At 33.0% G+C, this 25,884-nt stretch overlaps 3 protein-coding genes across 3 annotated transcripts in view; all 3 read right to left on the bottom strand.

Moving 5' to 3' along the window:
- Positions 1-1,823: 1,823 nt before the first annotated feature.
- On the bottom strand, positions 1,824-4,171 carry LOC106759934 (MORN repeat-containing protein 1). Its single transcript, XM_014643329.2, has 3 exons — positions 3,074-4,171; positions 2,298-2,526; positions 1,824-2,181 (listed from the first exon to the last, which is right to left on the bottom strand). The coding sequence occupies exons 1-3, from the start codon at positions 3,982-3,984 to the stop codon at positions 2,017-2,019; spliced, it is 1,305 nt and encodes a 434-aa protein (XP_014498815.1). The 5' UTR covers positions 3,985-4,171; the 3' UTR covers positions 1,824-2,016.
- Positions 4,172-14,180: 10,009 nt separating this feature from the next.
- LOC106762775 (probable N-succinyldiaminopimelate aminotransferase DapC) lies at positions 14,181-16,729 on the bottom strand. Its single transcript, XM_014646837.2, has 2 exons — positions 16,439-16,729; positions 14,181-15,587 (listed from the first exon to the last, which is right to left on the bottom strand). Exons 1-2 carry the CDS (start codon positions 16,625-16,627, stop codon positions 14,439-14,441), a joined length of 1,338 nt encoding a protein of 445 aa, XP_014502323.1. The 5' UTR covers positions 16,628-16,729; the 3' UTR covers positions 14,181-14,438.
- Positions 16,730-23,149: 6,420 nt separating this feature from the next.
- Positions 23,150-25,884, bottom strand: part of LOC106760348 (probable N-succinyldiaminopimelate aminotransferase DapC) — a 5,013-nt gene continuing 2,278 nt past the window's right edge. The window contains exons 2-3 of the mRNA XM_014643786.2: positions 24,714-24,785; positions 23,150-24,563 (exon numbers count right to left, since the gene is read on the bottom strand). Of these exons, the coding sequence (XP_014499272.1) occupies positions 23,424-24,563; positions 24,714-24,785 (1,212 nt within the window). The 3' untranslated portion in view covers positions 23,150-23,423. The remainder of the gene's footprint in view (positions 24,564-24,713; positions 24,786-25,884) is intronic.

Here is a 25,884-nt window from a genome sequence, read left to right on the forward strand (position 1 = left end):
ACCATTAAATCAAGAACAGACATTTCTTACATTTAATTTTTCATTTGATATTTGTTCATAGACTATTCGTACGATGATTTCGTGTTTCCGTTGGATTACCAGACAATGGTAAAAGTTACATTACAAATTGTTGGTATATTCTTTTTGAAACTCTCCACTCATTTTACTTCCGACTCATACTCACTTGGGTGCATGTTAAGATACTTTCACCACCACCTACTAAAGTAAAGCTGTACTTTAAAAAGAATAAAATCTAAATTTACAATGTTAATTAAAATAATATATTTTAGGTTTTGATAGAAAGTTAAAATATATATTTACACATTCGAATTTATTTTATTATTTTTAATTAATAATTACAATTTTACATTTTTATCATGTTAAATAAAATAAAATTTAAAATTATCAAACTTTAACCATGGAAAGTTATTTATTTTTCCCTCGTAGTTGGTAAGTTTTTTTTTCCTCGTTATTTGGCAAGTCAAGTGATATTAAAGTTCACCTCAGTATGGTGTTAATGCCCTGTACTGTGTATCTACCCTTTCCTGGTTGGATTTTTTCGAGATGCATGTGAGTGGTTGAACAAGAAAGCTTAAAGAAGGAGATATTTGAATCCAGGGTTAGATAAAATACTAAGAGGAACTAGTAACATGAAAAGATTTGCCTTTTTAAAGTGAGAAGAGTGCATTTTATATAAGATAAAAAATATACAATAGTCACATTGTGATTATTTTTATATTTTGTTCTAAATGTATTTCATTTTTCAAAATTATCAATTGTTAATTTTTATTTTATTTTAATTTTTGGAACATATGAAATAGAAATTAATGAAAAGTAGTGGAAAAACTAAAGGAAATTGAAAAAGGTAAGTTGTATGTTTTTTTTATTGACAGAAAAGAATTCTTTTTTTAGAAGGAAGAAGTTCAGATTGTAGATCCAGCATGCTAGAAAAGTCACACTCTTTTTCCTTTTATATTTTTGTAAAAAAGTGATAAAGATCTTACCCACCACCACATCATGTGCCCACAGTTTAAACAAAATAATAATGATAATAATAATAATAATGGAAAGAGAATTCCTGTCATTGTCCTACATAGGAGAGTGTCACATGGATTCTTATTACAAAAATATGATACTATTATAATGTCATCTATTTGTTTCCTTCTCTTGAAATTTTATTCCTTCTAGGCAATGGCTGCTTCTCAAAATAATAGTATCTTGATCTAAGTAATGGCGTTTCTGATGAAGATAATAATAATAATATCGTCAACAACATGCAACCAGCTTGACATTAAAACAAGCAGACAGAATTTTCGGTGATGCCTGGCTTTGACCCTTCGCGGGAGAGTTGCTGGCCTAATTCTAGAGTCTCAACCCAAGACTTATCAACATCACCTGTTTGCCAATTCGTGAATCGTGTCAACAACTTGCCTGTAACATTATTCTCTGTGCATAAGACCACCATCTACTGTTTTTTACATAATCTCAGTTTCCTGTTTGATTAACACTGAAAACGTTAAACACATATCTTTAACGTTGTAACCCTTGGGGGCTGTCTCCTAAACAAGGATCTTAGTGATCGCCGTATAATTGCCAAAAAGTTGAACCGATCCTCTCGAGTTAATCAATTTTAGAATGTCACCTCAGTCAGCCGATTAACAAATATTCTGAAAGACCAAAAAGAGACGATAGGATAAATAGCCTTTTCTGGCCGTATCAAGCATCCCAATGTTCAAGTTTAACTTGTGCCCCCACTCCTTACTGTGAAGCTCCTTAAAATCCCACAGTGGCGTGTAAAATTTAAAATAACTAACTGATCAACAAGAAATAACTTGGGCAAATTCATCTTTCATTGATATACATGGCTTATATACAAATTACAGTGTGGTGAAATAAACATACTCTCTCTTCAACCTCCAATAAGCTTTTGCTCACCGGGGTGACATCTTCCAAGGACTAAAAATTAGTAAAATTTACAGTTACAATTCCAGAAAAAAACTAGCATCTAACTAATTATCAGACTTCAGTAACGCAAAATTTTCCATCCATCCTGTTCTGAACAGCTTTCACAGCAGCAACTCTAGCAGCTGTGGCAGCCTTGCTTGCAGCAATTACCGCTTTGTTAACCTGGTCATCCACTCGTTTAAGGTTTATAGCACTCTCTGCTGTTTTCCTAGCAGCCTGAAATTCGTATCACATCAAAGGGTATGAAGAAAAAAGAAAGCAACATTTGTAAACGGATTACAAAATAAGGCAACCATTATAGTCAACCATAATTAAATGTACAAGACAAGTACCTGAACTGCTCGAAGAACAACATCGGATAATGGTGGTAAAGGTTGCTTGAGGTTGCCAGCATCCCATTCACCACATCTTCTGTCACCGTTTCGAAAAGTGTATGAGCCAATACCTTGCCTACGACCCTCGTGCCATGCTCCCTCATAACAGTGGCCGTTGGCGAAGTGGTAGACTCCAAATCCATGTATCTTGTCCCCAAAATACTCTCCAGCATACCTATCACCATTTCTACAGCACAAAAATTCCTCCAAAATAAGATTTTTGAAAAACAACATCCGAAAGCTCAGGTGTTATTGTCTACTCTAACTCCCAAGAAACAATGAATGCTAATTGAAGAAAAGAACTTTGCAATGCCACCCATTAGTAGACAAAATCATGCATCATCCTCATCGAACAAGCCACATAAATCATCAACAGAAACCAATCAATCATTTATCCAACAACCAAGGCATTAGAAACAATACACAGGAATAACTTCAAAAAGAAAATAAGTGGAACTTGGTTGTTTAAGTTCCACATAGGCATGCAAGAAGGGGGTAGTGGAACCAAGAAATCAGCAACTAAAGGGGGGAGAACAGACCAAGTCATCCCAACCAATCCTTAATCACACATCCAAAGGAAACAAAACTAGCCTGGAAATCTGGATCTTTAAAGAAAACCAATGACCAGAGCAAAGCAAAGATTGAATCACACCATGATCAAATACAAGAAATCAATGACACAATTAACTTAATTGAGTAGAAGACATTAAAAAGATAAAAAGCAAGAAACTGACCTAAAATGATAACAGCCAAGACCGTGCTTGACCCCATACTTAAACTGACCAATGTAACAGCTAGCATCGGAGCAAGTCTGAAGCCCAACGCCATGGCTCTGACCGTTACACCATTCCCCGGAATAAGAGTCCCCCGTGTAGAACCTATAAACACCATAACCGTGTCTCAAACCCTGTCTATATTGACCCCTATAGCGACTCCCCCTCGCCCAGCTTTCAATTCCGTACCCATCGTACCTTCCATCCACCCAATCCCCTTCGTACCTCCCATTCACGAAGTAATGGTACACCCCACTCCCGTTGCTCCTCCCCTTGTGAAACTCGCCCTCGTAAAAATCCCCATTGCTGTAAAACTCCACCCCTTCCCTCACTATCTTCGCCGCCTTCCTTCCCGCCCCGGCAGGCTCTCCGATGAACCACTGCACCGGCCTCGCCGCCACCGCCTTCGAAAACCCCAACCGCTTGACATTCTCCTCCCACGAATGCTTCGCCGCGGAAAAGGATCTCTGAATCAGACCCTTGTTCTTGGACACAAAATAGAGCGCCACGGCCACGAAAATCAGCGCCAGTAAAACGTTCTCCGAGGAGGACACCTCGAGGTAGAAGAAGTAGAATAAGAGCGAGCACGCGCCGAGGAAAAAGACCGCGAGGGCGGAATAGGCGGATGACCTGTGGGCTTGGGCTCGAGGACGCGTTCGGGCTTGGGGTTTCTTGGGCTTGTTGTTCTTGTCGTCGTCAACATCGAGGAGTAGCTTTTCCTGTTCCTGCAATTCGTGTTCCTCTTTGGTGACGATGGAAGAGAGGCTGTGGATGGAGGATCGGATTGCAGGGGAAGAACAACTAAGGAGCGAGGAGTGGGTTCTGGTAAGCTTGCTCCCACTCTTCTGATTTTCCATGTTCGCTGTCTTCATTCAGATCAACGTTTCCGGTGCCGGGATACTGTCCCCGCCGGCGACATATACGGGAACCATTGGATTAGAGTGTGGAGGAAAACGACACGTTACGTTACGGCACTGCGCGGAAGTTTCTTGAAAGAGAGAAGGAAAATTAGTGAGTTGTTGCTCGGAGGGTAAAAATGAAGGGAGCGTGGAGTGGGTGCCGGGTTTGGTGTATTTATGGGGTATTGGTAAACAGGAGTTAGATTCCACATTAGCCGTTGGATGTTCAGATTGTACAACTCCATTTCTGGCCGTTGGATGGCTTGGGGTACCGGTCTTGACGGGTAGATATGGTCGTCGGATCCGGATTGATTCGAGGTCGTGCCTTTTTCGCTTTACTGTACCTGGCCGGCACGTGCCGCCACAATTTATTTTATTTTTTTTCCATCTGACTCGTTCGCTTCAGGTTAATTTTGGCCCTCCCTTTAATCACCCTTCGTTTCACATCATCTATCTGAGGATTATATCCCATGCTTCGCGCTCTGTTTGCTCTACCATGCATACCCTACAAAAAATGTAAAATAATTAGTCAATATTCTGTTTTAGGTTCTTTTTCAGCTAAAAGAAAAAGAATTCAAATTCATGTTTTCCTTTATCTGGAATTCTTTGAGAAGTTTGAAAGAGTAATGTGATGGAGACTTTCTCCACTTTCTTTCTACATTTTTTTATTATTAATTTTAGCTTAATAAAACTATTTTTTTTTCACATTAAAAAGTACTAAATAGTATATGTAATTAACATTCTTTCTGTTCTGTCATATCTGCTCATCGATCAACATAGCAGCCAAATACTTATAAGCACAGCTACAAATAATAATTACTTTTATCTGTTATGTTTGAAGAAATCTATTGGTTACTGGCAAATATTAGTTTAGAATTTACTGTCTAACTTTTTTATTTATTAAAAAGATTATGATCTCCAAACGAAATTCCAAAAATTTCTTTTTAAAATATAAATTTTACATCATTTTAGAGGTTACCTTTTTTAAACGAATCCAAATAAGATATACTCTAAAATATTAGATTAAATCAAATTAGTTTTTTCTAAAATAATTTTTATTTCACTAATTTAATTAAAAACGTATACATTAAGAAAACCATACTCGATGACAAATATTTATAATTGGTGATGTTCCTCTAATAAAAAAAGTCATTGTGATCCTTTTATAAAATTTAACTTTTATTAAATCTTATGGTTCAGAACAATTTACTTAAGTGTGCTAAGATTGTTCTCCTTCATATTATCTCATTTTACATAAACAGAAACCATCATATTTAATAAAATTAATGGTTTAAATTTAGTGTAAGTTTTAGAATTACACATAGTAAATGAATCTTAAAATTCATATATTTACACACTGGATGGAATTAATATGCGTGCACTCATTTTAATCGGTGTATTAGTATTATACAACATAAAGTAATTAGGAAGCAAAATTATAGTAGATTGAAGAATAATATTGAGTAATTTAGGTTCAATTTTAAATAGAAATATCCATTATTTATTTTTTGTTTGTTTAGTTTGTTCATGACTCCCACCTATCAACATTTAAATAGTATCACATATAATATTATCTTAAGATCCAACTATCTAAAATCCTTATTTTAGATTCCTTAAAAAAGTCTCCAATTATTTTTAATATTAACATATCTTTATTAAATTAATTGTAAAAATATATTTAATAATAAAAATTAATTAAAATATTATGAGTGATTATGAATTTTTATTAATTTTAAAAACCATATTTAATAAACTAACAATTTTTTTCAATAAATGATAATTTTGTTTAGGAAAAAGGGATTAGTTAGTTAGTTTTATTTTCTAACAAATCAATATACTAAATTTATTTCCATAATCAAATATCTTAAAGAAAATTATGATAATAATTCAATATTTAACATTCTTAATTACATAATTTTTTTTTAAATACATATATAACTTATAGAATAATACTTACAATTCAAGTATCTCTTAAAAGTTAAAAATAAAACTTATTTAATATCAACAATAACAAAAATTAAACAAATTAATCTTATTATCTATTAAAAATGTTAAAATAAATTAATATGTTACATTAAGTATGTATTTTATTTAAAAAAAATTAATATGTTTACCTCACAAATAAAAATGTTAAAAAAAACATTTCTAAATAAAATTATGATACATTTTAATATAAATTATTTTATTAGTAAATAAAAATATCTTATTTTTAAGTTTGTTTTAGTATTACATTAAGTCGTCTGACAAGGTACTATATGAATATTATCTTTCCTTTTAAAATCAGTCGCAATGGATGGAATAAGTGAAAATCAGTTGCAATGGATGGAATAAGTGAAAGAGAAAGCCAAAGTTGCTTCACTATTTTGTAGTGTTTACCCTTCTTTGGTTTTTGATGATGATGAGCTTTTTTGTTTCTTCTATTGTAGTTTTCCTTGGTGTACATTGACACAAAAAATAACACTAGTGCAGAAAGAGTTTTAGACGTCGGTTATTATAGACATTTAATGTCATATTCGAAACTGACGTCTTTATGGGTGACGTTAATGGGACGTCGGTTTTCTGCATGTGCGACGTCGTTATAAATGTCGGTTAAGGCTAAAGTTTGACGTCTATAAAAACATCAGATATTACACTAATCGACGTCTAAGGACACATTAGACGTTGGTTTAGTGACACGTCCGACATTTATAAAACCGTCAAACATTGCATTAACTAACGTCTATGGACACTATAGACGTCAGTCATTATATTAACCGACGTCTATGATGTGTTGTGTTTTGATGTGGTTTTTCTCGTGTCTTTGGGTAGCGTAGTAGCACCTCCTTCCTTTGCTAGTTTCCTCGTAAGAAAAAATTGCGTCTTTTGGATTTCTCATGACATTTCAACCCAAAGACGAACCTGGGTCGTTGCCTAGGTCCACTCCGACCGCCAATGAAAAAAGAATACGGTGACACCGTATTCTCACCGTTTTCTTTTTCAATGGCGGTGGGAATGACTCTATGCAATGACCCAAGTTCGTCTTTGGGTTGCAATGTCATGAGATATCCAAAAGACGTAAGTTTTTCTTAGGAGGAAACTAGCAAAGGGAGAAGGTGCACTACGCTACCCAAAGACACAAGAAAAAACCGCACCAAAACACAACGAAAACACATTTTAATCGGTTCAAATAAAAGATAATACATCAAATATTACTTTAATCGGATTAAAAGCAAGTTTAACCATATCAAAAGAGATTAAACGCATCTGTAAATTCAAAGGAGCGGAGAGAAAAGCCAAGGAAGACGAGGAAGTGCGCGAAACTGCTGGTTCACAATCTTTGTTTTAAAAAGAAATCCAACGTCGGTTGCACACGAGCCCGATGTCTATAATGGAAAAGACGTATGTTAACTCACTGATCCAACGTCTTTCTGATTTAAAAATTAATATTCGCGGGGCTTATAGACATCGACTACTAAGGCCACTGACGTCTATATACGATTATAGACATCAGTAAGGAGGCATCCGACGTCTACATGACGGAAAGGAATAACTTTTCACCTGCTTGGTGTTGGGGCAAATTGGCAACTGTACTGAGTCGCACAAGTAGTATAAAATGGTAAGACTAAGTATCGTATCCAGAGGACTCTCGGCGCTGAACAGTTGCATAAAAACAAGATTAATTAAGACTTAAAATAAAAGAGATCATGAGTTTTGAGTGTAAAAATAATAAATAAAATAAAATTGCAATTGATCAATGGCAAAGGAGCACAAATATGAACGGAGGTTGATTTGTATGAGATGGATATGTTGTTGGGGTTAGATTTCACCAAGTTCCCTCTCATGTATATAAGAATTCTTCTTTATGCATTAATGCCAAGGTCCCTCGCTGAATCACTTAAACCTGATCCCTCGGTAAATAAGTCTGTCCCTAATTACCAGTTCATACAATTCTTAACATTCCTGGTAAAAGGATATGAAGATCAAGAGGTTAAGACGACTAAGACTTATACCCTCATCCCTAAGTAATATAACCCTTAGGAGTAATTCAACAAGAACCTAAATTGAAAGGAACCTCCCGACACTCATGCAACTCATAAATCATGCTATTGTATAAGCAAGAATAAAAGCATATGAATTACTCTAACAATTAATGAAAAAGCATATGAAATTAAGAATCAATTCAAATACATGAGAGTTTACAAGGTTACTTCATTCCCCAAATACAAATAGAAATTAGTTCCCCATAAACATGGAGGAACTCTATGAACTATGGAAGAAAGAATGAGAATGGAAGATTAAGAGTAGGCTAAGAGTGTATTGTTATGCTCTTCTCTGCCAGGGATGCAAAACCTAGAGCCCTAAGGTCCTTTAAATTGTACCAGAGGCGTTCCAGAGCAAGGCCCGGTCCAAAAGAATCAAAACGGAACAGAAATAGGACTCGATCCACTAAAATTGTCGCCCAAGCGTCTAAGGAGGTCGCCTGGGAGAGAATTCTACTTCATGTAAGGCCTGGGCGACCAATTTTCACCCAAGCTTCGAGCCCCCGTCGCCCAGGCGAGGTCCCTGGTTGCCCGGGCGAGCAACGTCGATTTTTTGGCGCTCTGGTTGACTTTTCAGCATTCTGGTTGACTGATTGACTTTTCTGGTTGACTAGTTGACTTTTTGGTTAACTAGTTGACTTTCTAGCTTACTGATTGACTTTTCTACATTCAGCTTTGACTTTTCAGCACTACAACTGTTTGACACTTTAATTCTTCCTTCAATCCATTCCAATAGCCTACAAAATCAAGGGAATTTGTCAAAAAATCATTAAGTTCCAGCTCAACTCTCTTATTTATAAAACTAAAGCAAAAACATGAGTTAAAGCAAGTTTCTAAGTCAAAAAGGTTGCATTTAGTATCAAAATTACATCACAAATAACGGTGTTTTAAACCGTTATCACTTGGCAGACATATAGACGTCGACTTTCGCTTACCCGACATCTATAGGTCTGACAGGTAGGTGAATAGTCATTAATGTCCACCATATAGACGTCCGTTAGGACAATCCCGATGTCTATATGACGGAAATGAATGACTTTTCACATGCCTCGTAGACATATAGACGTCGGGACTGTCCTAACTAACGTCTATATGTCTGACAGGTTAGTGAACAACCATTAATTTCCGCTATATAGATGTCGGGGACCCTCCTAACTGGCGTCTATATGTCTGAAAGAAATGACTTTTCACCCACCTGTTAGACATATATACGTTATTTAGGACAGCCCCGACGTATAAAAGACTATAGACGTTGGGGTCCTTCCAAACCAACTTTTATATGACCAATATATTTACGAAAATGTCATCGGTCATCAATATACGTCGAACTTACTCCTAACCGACGTCTAAAGAATGACGTTAATTAGCGTTTTTGTACTGATATAAGTACGTAAGCCGAACATTTTCCAAAGCTAAGGATGTAATAGAAGATATAAAGCAAAATGTTAGCAATATTTTAAATATTTATGACATTTTTTTTTCTTATTTTTAAGAAACATTTGTCCATTAAGTTATTAAATTTTTATTTTTTAATTGGTTAGGATAAAGTTATTGATTTTTGTTTCAACGTCGGTGATAAAATCATTCATTTGAATCATGATGGAGAGACTTTATAAATTAGTTTTCATGAAGTTTGAATGAGGAAAGATTTAGAAAAACAAAACTGTATTTGATTTTTAAAAAAACTGTGATAGCAAGAAGTATCTATTTTATTTTAGTATTTTGGTATTTTTTTCGCTGCTGGGATGTGTTATTATAATGTTTTAATAGTATGATTAGGTCACTTTTTACACTCTTGATGTATCACAGAAGACACACCAACTTAAATGCATTGAGGCTATGTCACATGTATACAGATTTGAAATGTACACTTTACTTTGATTGATGTAATTTATAAATCTACTTTTGATACATGCTATGTTTTGAAATTTGAGATCTTCTCTTTTCCACTGTAGTGTTAAACGATGGTGAAGGTAAAGGTAGCAGATTTGTGGTTGAGCATTCACAACATATGCTTTGGTGCATTGAACATCACTGGTTTATTTGTAACTCCTATAGTTGGGAGGTTCTTTTTACTCACTTTTTTCGTCTTCTGAATTCTGGTCAAGTCAAATACGAGTGAATTAAAGTTTTCATTTGAAAGGAATGAAAAAAAAACTAAGTTAAAATATTGAGAAATGAATGTTTTAAGAAATTTGGTGAATATGATATTGATTAATTAATTGAATGTTGAATGTAGTTATCCATGATGATAACAAGTTGCATCCAAGTGGATGGTTGGAATGATGAAGAAACAAAGATGATTGATGAGTGCATGTGAAAGTCCCTTGCGAATGAAGAATGTGTGCATGTTGGGCCCTTACTGACAGATCAAATACTTCAAAACCTTTTTCTCAATACTTTCTATTATACAAACAATTTTAACAATTTTAATTAGTTCAAGAAAAGTTATCTACCAAATATACCGATCAATTAGAGTTAATGGTTAATCGGTATTAATAAATCAGATTATTTTATATTTTATAATATACAGTATTAATTATTGATTATTCAGTTTAATTATCTAAAAATATATTCTACTAATAGTTAATTAACGAGTTTCTCAGCAAGCATTTTTAAAAAAATTAGATGACCTATCAATATAAGCGAAACAAATTCCACTTCAGAAATTAATAAATATTACCGTCTCATATTTCTATGTTTTTTATTCTCACATTATTTTAGCAAATTAATGTTTAACTTTTATGTATTCTTTTAGAAGAAAATATATTTAGAGTGTAATTTTTCTTCAAATTGAATGTTTTGCTTTTTGGTAGATATTACGATTTCTCTTCATTATTTTTCCATTACTATTACTCAACACATTTCCTTCTCTCTTTTTTTCACTTATGGTTTATTTATTTATGTTTTTAATGTGAGATTTTTTTATTAAAAGGAGTATTTATGAGGTGGTCGTTTTCTCTCTTGTGTATAATTGAGATAATAAATTATATAAGAAAGTTGGTTATCGGATATAAGATGTTGTAGCTTTCAAATATATTTAAAGATAAAAATAAATAAATTATTTGTTTACACCAAACAAAAAATTTTCCAATTATATAATATTATCCATAACTATATACAAAAATTATAATTATATATTTGTGTATACACCACCATTTTGGTTTTCTTTCTTTTTTCAATTTTATTCTCACAATTGCTTTTTTTTTAATATAGATAATAGTTCATAATATTTTTTTTTTGTTTTATCATTTTTGTAACTATTTTTTTAAATTCAAATAATTAGTCATTATAAAAAAATTATCTACTCTTTTATCAATTACTTTTTCAAATTTAAACAATTATTCATAATAAAAAATTATTTACACAATATTATATATAATACTTTTATTTCAATATCTAAAATTTGTTTTATCTATAATTGTATATACTTTTGTTTTTTCAATTTTATCTTTTTAATTTCTACTTTTAAATTTTAAATAATTTATAGATATTTAAAAATGTAGCGTCTATGTGTGTATGTTAGTATAGATAAAGAAAATTATGAGATACTTTCAATTAGAAAGAAATGGGCTGTTTTATATTAATAATACTAATTATACTTATCTTTTACAGATATTGTTTTTTTAGTTAAAATTAATATGTTAATACAAACATGATAATCTATTCATATTTTGATAGATTATATTATGTTAACCAACTATACATAATTGTAGATCAAACCTCAATTAGGAAGTGATTATAACAGCAAACCTCAATTAGTTAATATATAATTGAAGATATGTCTTATTTTTATCTACTTGAATTTCATACAAAAGTATTGAATTACAAGTTGGAAAAATGTTTAAATTTGATGGTGTAAAAAGAAAAGAAAACGAAAAATGTTACTTCTTCTGATACCATATTAGAAAGTGGTTTGAAATCTAACTGAACCTCACAAAATCAGATTTAGTTAACTTTGTGACCAAAATAAAATTGATTGAAAAATTAAGAACAAACAAGACATTATGTAAGGTAAGGTGTGGGGCAAGAGAATCTGTGCCAGAAAAATGAGTAAATGAAGAGTTCTAGTTGGATAGAGAAATTGCAATTGGTGGGATTCTATAATAAGAAATAAAATGAGACAAAGAGTTGGATATATGATCAGTAGCACCTGTGTCTATAATCTATTGGGAAGAAATATTACCTTGATCTTGAGAAGAAGTGGAAACATTATGAGAACTCACTAGATCGGTAGAATGTGTGACTGGAGGATTAGATTGAGGAAGAAGTGCCAATAGACCATGAATTTGCTCTTGAGAAAGTCTCAAAGTTGAGGAATATGATTGCGCCTGAGAACTATTAGAAGAAACAACTGCAAAAGCCATTGAATTTCACAATCTGAAATTGAACAAAACTTTCAAACCCGAATCTCCAAAAACTTCTCTAGATTCCTTAAAAATCAATCCAGGGCTACGAGCGATTAAAGCACCCAATTGTTTTTTATTGAGCCAAGAATGAGAGGTAGAAGATGAAGATCTTGATAGTAAGATAATTGGTTGTGGAAAAACGTGATCAAGAATTAATTTTCTTTGATACCATGTTACTTCTTCTGATACCATATTAGTAAGTAGTTTTAAGCCTAACTCAAATTCACAAAACCGGCTTATAAGGTGAGGTTTGCACATCACTTATATATTATAAATTGGTTTTATCTCTAGTTAATGTGAGACTTCCAACAAAAAAACAACTTTCACTAAAGATATTCATAGATTATAAAAAGTATATAATAATATTTATAGTAAAATTAATAAATAACAAATGGAAAACAAATAACCACTCAACACATCCGTGAGAAAAAACTAATAAGTAACACGAAAATTCAATTATTTTATGAAAGAATAGAATGGAAAAAAAAAAAAAGGAAATTTCAATACAATTTTTGTAATGTAATGAATGCCACGAGGAAAGGATAAAGAAAAACGAAAAATTTGTGGCTGTAAAAGGGTGCAATAATACTGCAATACAAGTTTGTAAGTTGTAACTATCAAATATGCTTATCCTGTCTTCCGTTACAAAGTACAAATAATTCACACTTCATTCATACCAGCTACATGCTTACATATAGTCTTGCTTACTCTACCAGTAATCTTGTAATACTTCCCTTTTTGTCACCCTTTGGATCTCCAACTATGTTTCTTAGACATTACAGCTAAATTTTAATTTTACAAATTGATACAACATGGAGTATTTAATCTAGATCATGAATACGCTCGGATGAATACGTTATTGTCAGTTCAAAAATTTAGAAGGTCAAAAAAAAAATTAAAAAACGAGACATTTTTTTAGATTTTTTTAAAGATTTAAAACAGTTAATATTAAAAGAAATATAAAGCATTTTTTTTTCTTTTGTTTTAGATCTAAATTAGTTAATAATAAAAAAACAAAATTTTGAAACTTTTTTTTTTCAATGTTTAAAGAATTTACTTGCTTACACCATAAGTCAATTGTGATTATTATTACTATTATTATTACTTTCCAGAATCCCATAACCAAGTATCTCCAAAGACAAAGCCATCCTTGGATGGAGGCAAGTGTTAATGAGTGATGATTGATGAGTCAAATCCAAAGGTTAGGATCTTGTCATTGTCTCTCTACTTACATTAGTTGCAGGCAATAGAAGGAGTAGAATTGGACGGATTATGATTACCAGTTGATAGATATTGTGGTGCCAACTGTGTTTATATGATGTTGCCTTCTCAAATAATATTGATGTAAACAACACTCTTATTCACTTTCCTTTGCTTCTTATACATCGTTCTCCGTAAACGATTCATCACTGTGTGTTTTCTCCACTTCCTAATAAGGACAATTGTTCTCCAGAAAATATTGGTTTGCTTGGTATACTGGATATCAGGTCCTATTCAAAGTTAAATTGGTTTAGTTTGAAATTTAGAGGAGTTAACGCCTGCATGGAAACACAGAATCATAGGACGAGATTTTGGAAAATAAAAACAAAAAAGTTGAACATCAATTGCTGTCGTGTGATAGGGATGCATAAGAGGTCTATCCTCCTACAGATTATAACACTCCAAATCTTAAGGAAATAACTAAGGGTCATGAGTGCTTCACTATTAATTATTTGCAACCAAACTAAAGGAAGAAAAGGCATAAGAAAGGCGATCAGATTCAGTAAGGACATGATCATTGTTCATGAAAATGCATCCCACAAATGTAGAAGTTAAACAGAACAAATCCGAATGGCATTCTTACTAGCTGGTAGGTAGGCATGATTTCTAGAGACTAAAGACTGCAGGGCATTCAGTTCAATAAACCAGAAGTTATTCCAATCTTACAGTTGGGTTTTTTTATAAAGGTAAATTAATGTCTTCGATCTAACACATATCACAACTTGATAATGAGTTGGGATCATTTTTTAAGCTTCTCTTTCATCCTGTCAACAGCAGACCTAATAGTTCCCTCATCCTTGCAAAACGTGAATCTGACAAGATTCTTTCCCTCTTCTGGATTCAAGTAAAATACACTAGTAGGAATTGCCACTACTCCCACCTCCTTAACTAGATATTCACAAAATGCAATATCATTTTCCAGTCCAAAAGGGGTGTGATCTACAACCACAAAGTAGGTTCCGCTGGATGGGAATACCTTGAAGCCAACAGCCTTCAATCCCTCAACCAAAATAGCTCTCTTTGCCATATAATCCCTCTTCAGCTCTTCATAATAAGAGTCTGATGCTCTCAGAGCTACCGCAGCAGCACACTGGAAAGGATGGGAGGTTGCAAAAGTGAGGTATGCGTGGGCCTGACGCACTCCCCATGTTAAATGTGGGGGTGCTATTGCCCAACCAATTTTCCATCCGGTTAAGGAGAATGTCTTTCCCAAGGAATTCATTGTCACTGTCCTTTCGTACATTCCAGGCAAAGAAGCCATCGAAATGTGCTCCATATCAAAAGCCAACTTATCATAGACCTCATCAGTGAAAACCAGAACATCATTCTCAATGCAAAGAGATGCAATGCAATCAAGCTCCTCGCGAGTGAACATCTTTCCAGTAGGGTTGTGAGGTGTATTTATAAGAATGGCACGGGTATTCTTTGAGATGATGGACTTCAGCTCTTCAATAGGGACAGCAAAATCTGGCGGGCGCAATGTAACGCTTTTGACTTTTGCACCGGCCATAGACAAAGTGGCCTCATAAGAATCATAAAATGGAGCAAACATAATAACCTCATCACCAGGATTTATTAATCCTAGTATAGTTGCAGCAATAGCTTCAGTGCATCCAGATGTAACAGTAACTTCCTTTTCAGGGTCTACCACTAATCCAGTATCTTTCTTAAATCTCTCAGAAATGGCAATGTTAAGGTCTGGAATTCCATAACCCCGGGCATACTGATTTTTCCCATCCCTGATTGCTTGAATGGCTGCTTCCTTTATAAACTCTGGACCATCAAAGTTGGGAAAGCCTTGACCAAGGTTTATGGCTTTATGTTTGATGGCTAGCAAGCTCATTTGAGTGAAGATAGTTGTCTGAAATTTCTCTAAGCGCTTTGCAATCTGACAAAATGAACAAGAATTAAAGTAAACATGCAGTTTAACTATGAGCTATGAAATTCTCATATATATCACCTTTTCTTTTAGGCATTATTTTGGTCAGTAGATGCCAGGTACAAAATACAACCAAACTCTCTCTTCCCCAAACCCTCCACTTTTTTACCAAGATATAATCTTTGGTCCTTGCGCTACAAGGTTTTAGTTTTATTCACAGAACATGTTCAGACAAAGCTTTTCATAAACTCTGATAGGAAATGAAATTAAGGCAAATAAGTTACACAAATTTGATCACAAGTCGTTAACTTTAGCTTTTGTAAAACTTATCTTCGAGTATATGTGAAAAAAGTGATCCAAACATACCCATAAAGACGCTAGCATCGTCAAATAAATTGAAACTCAATTGTAGCAAAAACGACTTTCACCAACTAAGTAATTCAAAAGGGACATGAATATAAAATAGACATATTCTAAGGTACTCTCCGTAATTTAAGATCCTGGTAATGTTACCGCGAAACTCTCCCCTCCTTCAATCTCTTCCTTGGTGCGCCCAAACCCATTCATCTATTGCCCCAAAAAGACAACTTTACCAAAACCCTTAAATTTGTTTGGGTAATATAGCAACTCTATAGATCAAAGGAAACTGAAGAACAAGGGTGAATTAAAATGCGGGAATGTCCCATCCCATGTGTGAACGAACACCGCGGCATGATGTAAATTGTAAGAAACAGGTAGTAAGCAGAAAGAAAAGCTGAGATAAAAAGATAATACGATTCACATTCAGACATGTAATTTAAATAAGAACATTAAAATATTGATGCATGGTAAAGAGATTTGAAAGAGGGGAAAATACGAACTTGCAAAGGTTGATGCGTTTTGAGGGTGACGGTGTCGTTCTGAGTGGACATGGTGGCAGCAATGGAAGATGGGAACTTTGGGGTTAGAGAAACAGAGGGTGCGATAACGCTGTGGAAGTGATTTGAAAAGCCTAAGAACTTTGATGAAGGCTTGAATCTCATGAGTGAGTATATATGGGAAGTTAGCATAGACCTGCTGCAATCGAGTCCAATTTGATTCTTTCTACTTGCCGGAGTGCTTCACGAGGGCTGCCAATGCGATAGAGAAAGATACTCTCTTTTTTTTTTTTCTTTCTAAAATAGTTGTGTCATTATTTATATTTTATCTTTAAAATTTCAAAAAATACTTTGCTTTCTTGTCTCGTAAATTAAATCATTTTTTAGTAATTACATAACTTTAATTAGCATTATATATCTAACAATTTATTATATTACGCCAAAATATATTATAAATTAAGGGAAATATAGATTTCATAGATCGGAACAAATTTAAAGAAACGAAACAAAAACCTAAAATATAAATGATTATTTTAGTTTTTTCATTATAGTTGAATGTAAATTATTATTGCATTATCCTCTAATAATAAATTATTGTTAACATTGATAATGTATTTTATTATGTCTTATTTTTATTTATCTATTTTGTAGAGACGCGAGAACGTAGGATTGGAGCAATGAGTCACATCGGCTCCTTCCCCTTGAATTGGTCACTTGAAAAAAAAATTCTATCAAGTTGGTTTAATTCATTTTTTTAATTCGATTACACTTTTGCAATATGATCCAAGTTAACAATTCCTTTTGACCAATTTAAAAAAAAAAATTAAAATAAAATATGAGAAAAATATGTTTTTAATATTTAAGTCGTATTAATAAATTTGAATTTAGTTTTAAGTATAATAATATAACAAGTCAATTGTGAGAACCTGAATTTTATTTTTCTTTTATAATATATATAACTCAAATTTTTGAAACCAGGTTCAAAAGCTCAAATCCCATCCTCTCTCTAAAAAAATCAGTTCATTATTTCCTCCATTTTCTCTCTAGGCCCCTTCTCTGCTGAAGCAACAATTTCATAGTTCGAGGAAGCTTAAGGACTCTGGATGCTGTAAACTCCAACTTTAACCGATTGATTTTCTCGTTTTCAACTGGTAAGTGAAAAACCCCTTTCTTCTCATCCACTTAGGGTTGTAATCATGCAACAAATCTGGTTGCATGTGACCCATTTCTCGTTTCTTCAATTTTTAACTTCTATTAGGTTCTAAAATTTGTATTCTATCACCAAATTGATGATCTATAGGTACCGTTAAGGTTTCCATAAGACGCGGGACATTTTTAGTCTTCTTGAGCTTGATTGTCTACCCTAGAGGTAAGGGAAGCTGAGATTTCTTTACTCTTCTATGAAATTAGGGTGTGCATGTACTAAGTTTATGTATGGAATTATGAAATGGTGTATGAATGTGATTGTAGATATATTTTTGGGCTATTTGAACTAAAATTTGGCTTGTATGTGTGTATTAAATCATATGCTGTTTGATTTTTCAATTGCGAATCCGTAAATGATTGTTTATGAATTGGTATGATTGTGATTGAATACTGAATTGGAATGATGGGGTGAGGGAAATTCTATATATAGGATTCTAGATAGAAAACTAAGCAAATCAAGGTGTTTTAGGCTATATTAAGGGAACTAAGGTAGTCAAATTTGGAAGTTGGAGTCATAGAGAGTCTTGGCCAGTTTAGACCACTTAGATAAGTCAAATATGACTTGTTAGAAGTGTCAAAATGAACAAATACAGTCTTTAAGTGGCAAATTTAGATTTGAGCCCATAAGTTGAGAGAATTGAGGTTTTTGAGTGTAAATCTATGCATAGTTGTTAGGGATTGAGGTTAGGAATGTTTATAAGCCTTTAGAAAAGTTTAAATACACCTAAATTTCAAGTTAAAACAATTAGAAAGTCATAAAAAGGTCTGAAATGAAACTTAGGGGTGTGAGTTCTACAAAATTTGCAGAAAAATCTGTAGAAGTCACGCTTGGGCGCCCTTTTCTGTTGTTGTTTTTGTTTTTGATGTTTTGGGAGTTTCGGATGTCCGTTTTGGACATTCTTTAGGTCGTTCTGGGGTTTTTGACCCTTCCGGAGCCATTGGTTAGGGTCTCCAAGCTATTTGAATTACCTAAATATTGGTAATTAAAGATTATAAAGAAATTTGTGTTAATAAGTGATGTTTCTGTGAAAGTATGTAATGTTTGAGTATGTATGAGTTGTTTTTATGACATAATTAAAGGAATGATTGTGCAACATGATTAAAGGTATGATGTATTACGTTGTGAATTATAGTTTGAAAGCATGTGTACAAAGTATGTGAATTATGTAAGTGTAACAAAGTGATGGTTGGTGTAAGTGTAACAAGTATGGTTATTGGACGTAATTCCATGATCCTCAAGGGAGGTTACATGGTGGTGTTCAGTAGTTTGTTGTGATTGACCGTATGAATGGCCGGAGTGTCCTTATGGGGTTTATCCTGACATTCTAATGACCATCCATGCTCAATTAGAGACTGATGAGTCATATGGTGAGAATAACAGGAGGTCCTAGTTTTGGGTGTCTCCATTTATGGGCCAAGATGAATTTGGATGGACTTACACTTGTGTGTGGTAAGGGTGAAACCCGTTGGCAATGGCTTTGCAAAGCAGTAGAGGCCACCATAAGTGCACAAACCCCTAGAACTTGACATTTCATACTAGTCAGGATGGTCAAATAACGTGTCAGTCATTGGTATCAACAAAATGTGTTCGGTTTTAGTCTGTATTATGTTATGGTCTTTGCATTGTGTGTGTTGTATGTGTTTGCCTTTCCTCCTTGCGATGATAATCCAATCCTTTGGATGTGAGCAGAATCTGTTGGTGATGTGCCCTTGGAGCAAGCATTGGAGACTAAAGAAGACCCAACTCTTAGTACTTAGGATGTATATTAATTCCTGTTAAATAACATCTTTATTTTAAAAGACTCTTAGCGTTTATTTTATCATAATCTGTATTTTGGAGATACTATTCAGGCATCCTTAGAACTTTAGTTGCTATGTATTTTGAAGAACTCTTAACTTGTACTTAAGTTTTAATTCCCAGCCAAATTTGGATAACTGTACCCTTAATTCTATCAGTTGTATACTCTTAACTGCTTTCTTTATCATTATTTGATGCATTCCATATATATGCGTCATATATTTTGGGATGTTACATTATGGTATCAGAGCAGTTTTTATCCTTAGAGAACCTGTAGGTTATGTGCATCTCTTGCTTGTGCTTGTGTGCTCTTAAATGTATAGAAGCATTCCTTTTAATTTCTTTGAGTAAGACTAATTGTTTTACTCTCTGATCATAAACAGAATATGGTGCAATGTTTGTCCTTAGGATGACCTGTGTGTTGCAGGTTTATCGTGTCTTCTCTGTGAACAGTGCAAAGGTATGAGGTAGTTGAACACATTTACTGTTGTTCTCCATTCATTTGAGTGAACAGTGCACTGACTTGATCGTCGGAGAACGTTTGACAAGTACTCGGATGGACTCACATATGAGGAGAATCCAGAAACGGAGCGGATTGATTGGACGAAGTTGACAACGAGAAGACAAGAGGTGCGACCGGATGTCCAAGGAGACAAATTGTGTAGGTATTGGTGGTAGCTTGACTCCACAACCGAAACACTAACCATTTGAATGACTCAAACAAGTCACAAATGACTTACCAAAGTTGTCCCAACAGACCAATTGAACCCTCAACTCATAGATCTCATTTTCAATACCTCACTTCCTCTAGAATGACCTAAAACATGCATAATTCACTTCCTTTTTCTATCTAGTCATTATATAACAGATTACAAACATCAAACAAGTTCAATTTTAGGTGCACACACTATCTAATTCATTTCACAATCATCATTATCATTTGGCATTCCAAGAATAGATAATTTAATCAACTCCAAAACCTAATTTCAACTCCAACAATACCAGTACACAGAGTTCATCACACACACATATCACCCTACTAATTTAGACAGAAATCTAGCTCCCCTTACCTTAAATAAGATCTGGATAGCTCTACCAAAACCTTGACCTCTTGCTTGCACAGTAAGGAATTTCTAGAAACACCTACAAATCACAAATTAGTGATATGAAAACAACCCTTAGAACTAAAATTGAGCTGAGAAATGAAGGCACTCTAGATTCATGCAAACAGAAGCATTTACAGAATCAATAACCCTACATGCTAGAGAAAAGGGGATTAATAGCTTACCCGCTCGTTTCGCCTAATTGATTGGTCGGATGTGTAGCCCTTGACGTCATGATCGTCTGGGTACCTCCTGATCGTCAATCAAACAGCCCAAGAGTGAGAAGATCTAGAGAGAAGCGAGAGAAAAAGTATAGAATAATGTTTTAGAGAGATAAAGTGTTTTAGATAATAAACTGAACGTTAGAAAATTCTATTTATATTATAAGATTATTTTCTAGGTTCTTACAATGTTCATTTTAAGCGAACTAAAATACATTAAATTTCTTTAGTTATAGAAAATAGAATTCTAAAATATTTTAAAAGAAGAAAATATAAAAATGTATCCTTTGAAAAAAATAATTTAGATTTCTCTGCTGTATTTCTCTTATTACAAAATTTGATAAATAAGAAAAAAATTTCTTCACATGGAAAATTAGTTTATTGTTTCTCTTCCTAAATAAGCTTCTTTGTCTATATTCATAAACATAAAAACTTATAGTAATAAAATGTAGTGAGCATCACATATTTTTATGGACAAGTCCAAGTAGTATAGATCTCTGTCATTTTATAAATAGCATTTCAAGAATTTTATAAAATTATTTTAAGCACTAACAACATTAAAATAAATAAAAAAGATTATAGTTTTAAAATATAAGTTCAATCACTATTTTTATTATTTAAGTATATAAATTAAATATTTCATGATTTTATTCTCAAAATATTTTAATCTAATTTAATTAGGCACACTCATTTATCTAGATGGATTCTGAAATCCATACGAATACAGTAATTTTTACTAAGAGAAATGAATTTGTGTACATTCCGACACAAAGGAACTTGTGTGAATCTTTATGCTAATAGCCATCATCCCACAAAATGATTATAGTAAAATACACGTATAATTAATTATGATTTTACATAATCATTCGTATACTGTGTCTTTTTAACATAATCCTTTATACATTCCCATGGAAGAAATTGACCAATCTTTTTCATCTTTTCTCACCAATTCAACAAAGAAATTTTCTTCAAATCTATCATTCAAAAATCGATTCAATTCAAATCCGAAATTTTCATTCTAATCTATTTCAATTAAGAGTACAAAGGCTAAATTTTATTTTTCTGAACATTGGATTTATTTTGTGCCACTGAAAACTTAACAAGAAACTATAAGTACTTGATTAGAGGAAGAATATTTATTTATTTTTCTAAAATTACTTTCAGTACATAAATTTGATGTAATGAAAGGTTTTATAAATAATAATCACATAACATATTTTTACATTCATCCAATACAAGAATAAAATTAAAAAAAAAATATAAATTTTTATATTTAAAAAAAGAATTATATATGCTTTTCGTCTCTTAAGTATCAGAATTTTGGATTTAGTTTCTATTTAAAATTTTGGTTTGATGTGGCTAACGATGAGCTTACTGATGCCAGCTTTCTTCTTGATTTGATTCTGTGTCAGTTGCTTGTTTAATTTTTCAAATGAGATTAATACAAAATTCTCACTAGAAGTTACCATGGCCAACATTCAAGTTCTTCGCGCATCCTCCCTTCTCCACCGCCAAAACCTAGCCACAAAGCGTCTCATCGTTTTCCCTAAATCTACCATCGCGAAGCTAACCACCATGACCAGGGTTCTCTACCGCTGCATTGCCCACCACCATCAACAACCTTAAAGCAATCTCTAGAAACTTGTAGCTAAACCTGAAAACCCCAATTCGAAAAAACCTAGAATCGTGCCACTCAGACACAAATCTAAATCGTGCAAGTCTTCTTCTTCCCGCATCAAATCAATCATCTTCATCGCGGAAATCAAATTTCAGAAACCATCACTTGCAAACTAGTGCCTCTCGAACAAAAGAAAATGTGATGCTTGTCTTCTCACTAAATCCCAAGTTGCTCCTTCGTCCTTCACCATCTTCGTCTTCTCCATGAACCTGAAAAATCAGAAACCTAAATCCCCAAATTTGTGAACCCTAATCATAGGAAATAATCTCAAATCGCATTCAAGATATTTGCGTCTTCTCCTTCTTCATGAAAAGCCACCACCTGCAACCACAACAAACCTGTAGAAAACCAAATTCAACCAGAGAATGCGTAGAATCAGGATTCCCAAATCTATAAGACGAAGAAGAAGAAGTGATTTCGTGTTTGCCCCTAACTGCATTGACGAAGAAGAACCCAACTTTAGAAATTTTCATAAATGCTCATTTGAAAAATTAAACAAGCAAAGTGGCATGGTAAAGAAGGAAGTTGGCATCATACATGCACTTATCGTTTGTCACGTCCAACAAAAGTTAAAACCGTTCAATTTTAAGAATTAATTATAATAGTTTCAAAACTAAAAGGACTAAAAAGTACCAAAGTTTCGAATAGGGACTAAATCCAAAATCGTGTAATACTTGATGAACAAAAAAAATATTTAACCCTTAAACAAATAATATCAAATGAATATAAAAATTATATGTCTCATTTCTCTCTTACAATCAAAGTAATATGACATCAAATATCGAAATTCAAACCGATAAGAAAACTTGGAACATTAAGAGATGTACAATCAAGAAAAGTTATTTAAAAATTAGAAAACAATTAGCATGCCCTATTTTCCACCACAGACCCCAGGAAGAAGAACATGCAAACAAGAAGTTGGTAACGGCTAGATATTGTAGAACATCCAATATACATCATAGGACTTGATCAAGCATTGAGATCATTTCCTAAGCTTCTCCTTCATCCTCTCAACCGCGGCCCTAAGAGTCTCATCATCCTTGCAGAAAGCAAATCTGACTAGGTTCTTTCCCTCTTCGGGATTGAAGCAAAACACACTGCAAGGAATTGCCAGGACCCCCACCTCCTTAAGCAGATATTCACAAAATGCAACATCATTTTCCAATCCAAAAGGGGTATGATCTGCTAAAACAAAGAATGTTCCATTGGGTGGGAATACCTTAAAGCCAACGGCCTTTAATCCATCCACCAAAATAGCCCTCTTTTTCATATAATCCCTCTTCAGCTCCACATAATAAGACTCTGGTGCCCTAAGAGCTACAGCAGCTGCACACTGCAAAGGAGTGGCGTTTGAGAAAGTGATGAAAGAATGTGCCTGTCGCAGCCCCCATGTCAGGTGTGAGGGTGCTATGGCCCAACCAATCCTCCATCCTGTTAGGCTAAATGTCTTTGCCATTGAGTTCATTGTCACGGTCCTTTCAAACATTCCAGGCAAAGAAGCTATAGAAATGTGTTCCATATCAAATGCCAACTTATGATAAACTTCATCAGCAAAAACAAGAACATCGTTCTCAATGCAAATGGATGCAATGGCATTGAGCTCCTGCAGAGAGAACATCTTTCCCGTAGGGTTGTGAGGAGTATTTATAAGAATGGCACGTGTACTCCTTGACATAATGGACTTCAATTTTTCAATGGGGATAGCAAAATCTGGAGATTGCAGAGGGATGCTTACTATTTTTGCACCAGCCATGGCTAAATTACCTTCATAACAATCATATAAAGGAGAAAAGAGAATAACCTCATCGCCGGGATTTATTAATCCTAGCACAGTTGCAGCAATTGCTTCCAAGCATCCATTTGTAACAGTAACTTCATTATCAGGGTCTATGACTAATCCAGTATCTTTCCTAAATCTATCAGCAATAGCAATGTTCAACTCTGGAACTCCAGAACCTCGTGCATACTGATTTTTCCCATCCCTTATTGCTTGAATTGCTGCTTCCTTTATAAACTCTGGACCATCAAAGTTCGGAAAGCCTCGTCCAAGGTTTATGATTCCATCTTTCAGGTTGTTAATTGTTCTCCTGGATTTTGGAAACTTCTCTAAGCGCTTCGCAACCTGACAAGCAAAGAAAAACCCAAGATAAGCCCAGAATGGTTGACTATTAATGTGAAATTAGTAACACCAATATTTTTTTTTTCTTGTTGAATTTTCATATATGAAATAAATTCTTAGGTATCAAGTTTACAAGAGAATAATGCAACTCGCCTGTAAAGGATGATGCTTTTTCTGGATGTTGGTCTCATTTTCAGTGAAATCAGTGGTTACTCCCGGATTACTCTGTAACAGTGCATAAAAGAATTAGTGTTTATTTATTTAAATTTTATGTTTTTATTTGACTATCCGTTTGATGTACTTATTTGTAGGACAAAAAAATGAAAAATTCAAAAAACTTAATTAAATTTTGAGTTTCTATAAAATTTAAAATGGAGTTTTTATTAAATTTATATAATTTATTAAGTTCTTAAATTTTAAAAATTTTTAATTGAATTTTTAGAATTAATTTTTTTTTGTCAATTATCTTGTATGACAGTATAACTATCCTTATATAATGTTTTTCTATTTATACGAGATATTTCTCAAATATTTATAATATTTAATAAAATTATTTTATTGTTAATTAAATTAAAAAATAAAATAAAATTACAAAATATAAAATTATAAATGTCAAAAGTAATAAAATTATGAAATATAATAAATTTTCAAAATTAAAAAAAGTATATATAAAATTAAGAAATTAAAAAATTACAGAATATAAAATATAAAATTAAAAAATATTATATTTTATATTTTATAATTTTATATTTTTTAATTTGTAAATTTATAATTTTTTTTTATATTTTAATTTTGTTTTATAATTTTAATTAACTTTAAAACAATTCGTTAAAAACTGTAAATATCCTCGTGGTCATGATATCTCGTGGAAAAATATTATAAATTTCAAAATTTAGGTGAGTCAGTAAATCACAAAAGCTTTAATGAGATTCGATTAAATGTTTCTAAAAGAGACTTAAAATTTAATTAAGGCAAGGCAAAATATATATTTTTAAAAGTATATAAACATTATTCACAACACATCTTGAAAAGGACCAAGAGATGAAATTATAGATAGTAAAAAAAATCTAAGAAGCAATATTTATATTTTTAGTAATATATGGAGTTTTTTTTACATAAGTGAAATAAATCTGTTCACAAATTATGAAAACCAGCAAATCAGAAAAAATTATATGTGCTAAGTCATATAGATTCTACACGACTTTTAAAACAAAAATTGTATATACACACAGAATGATTTTTATGTAAAATTTTAAGCAAGTTAAGTCGTTTAATATTTATGTAAAAAATATTCATGAAAAACAAAGTAAAAAAAAAAAAAAAA

This window comes from Vigna radiata, chromosome 5, assembly GCF_000741045.1.
Source record: "Vigna radiata var. radiata cultivar VC1973A chromosome 5, Vradiata_ver6, whole genome shotgun sequence".
NCBI lineage: Eukaryota > Viridiplantae > Streptophyta > Magnoliopsida > Fabales > Fabaceae > Vigna > Vigna radiata.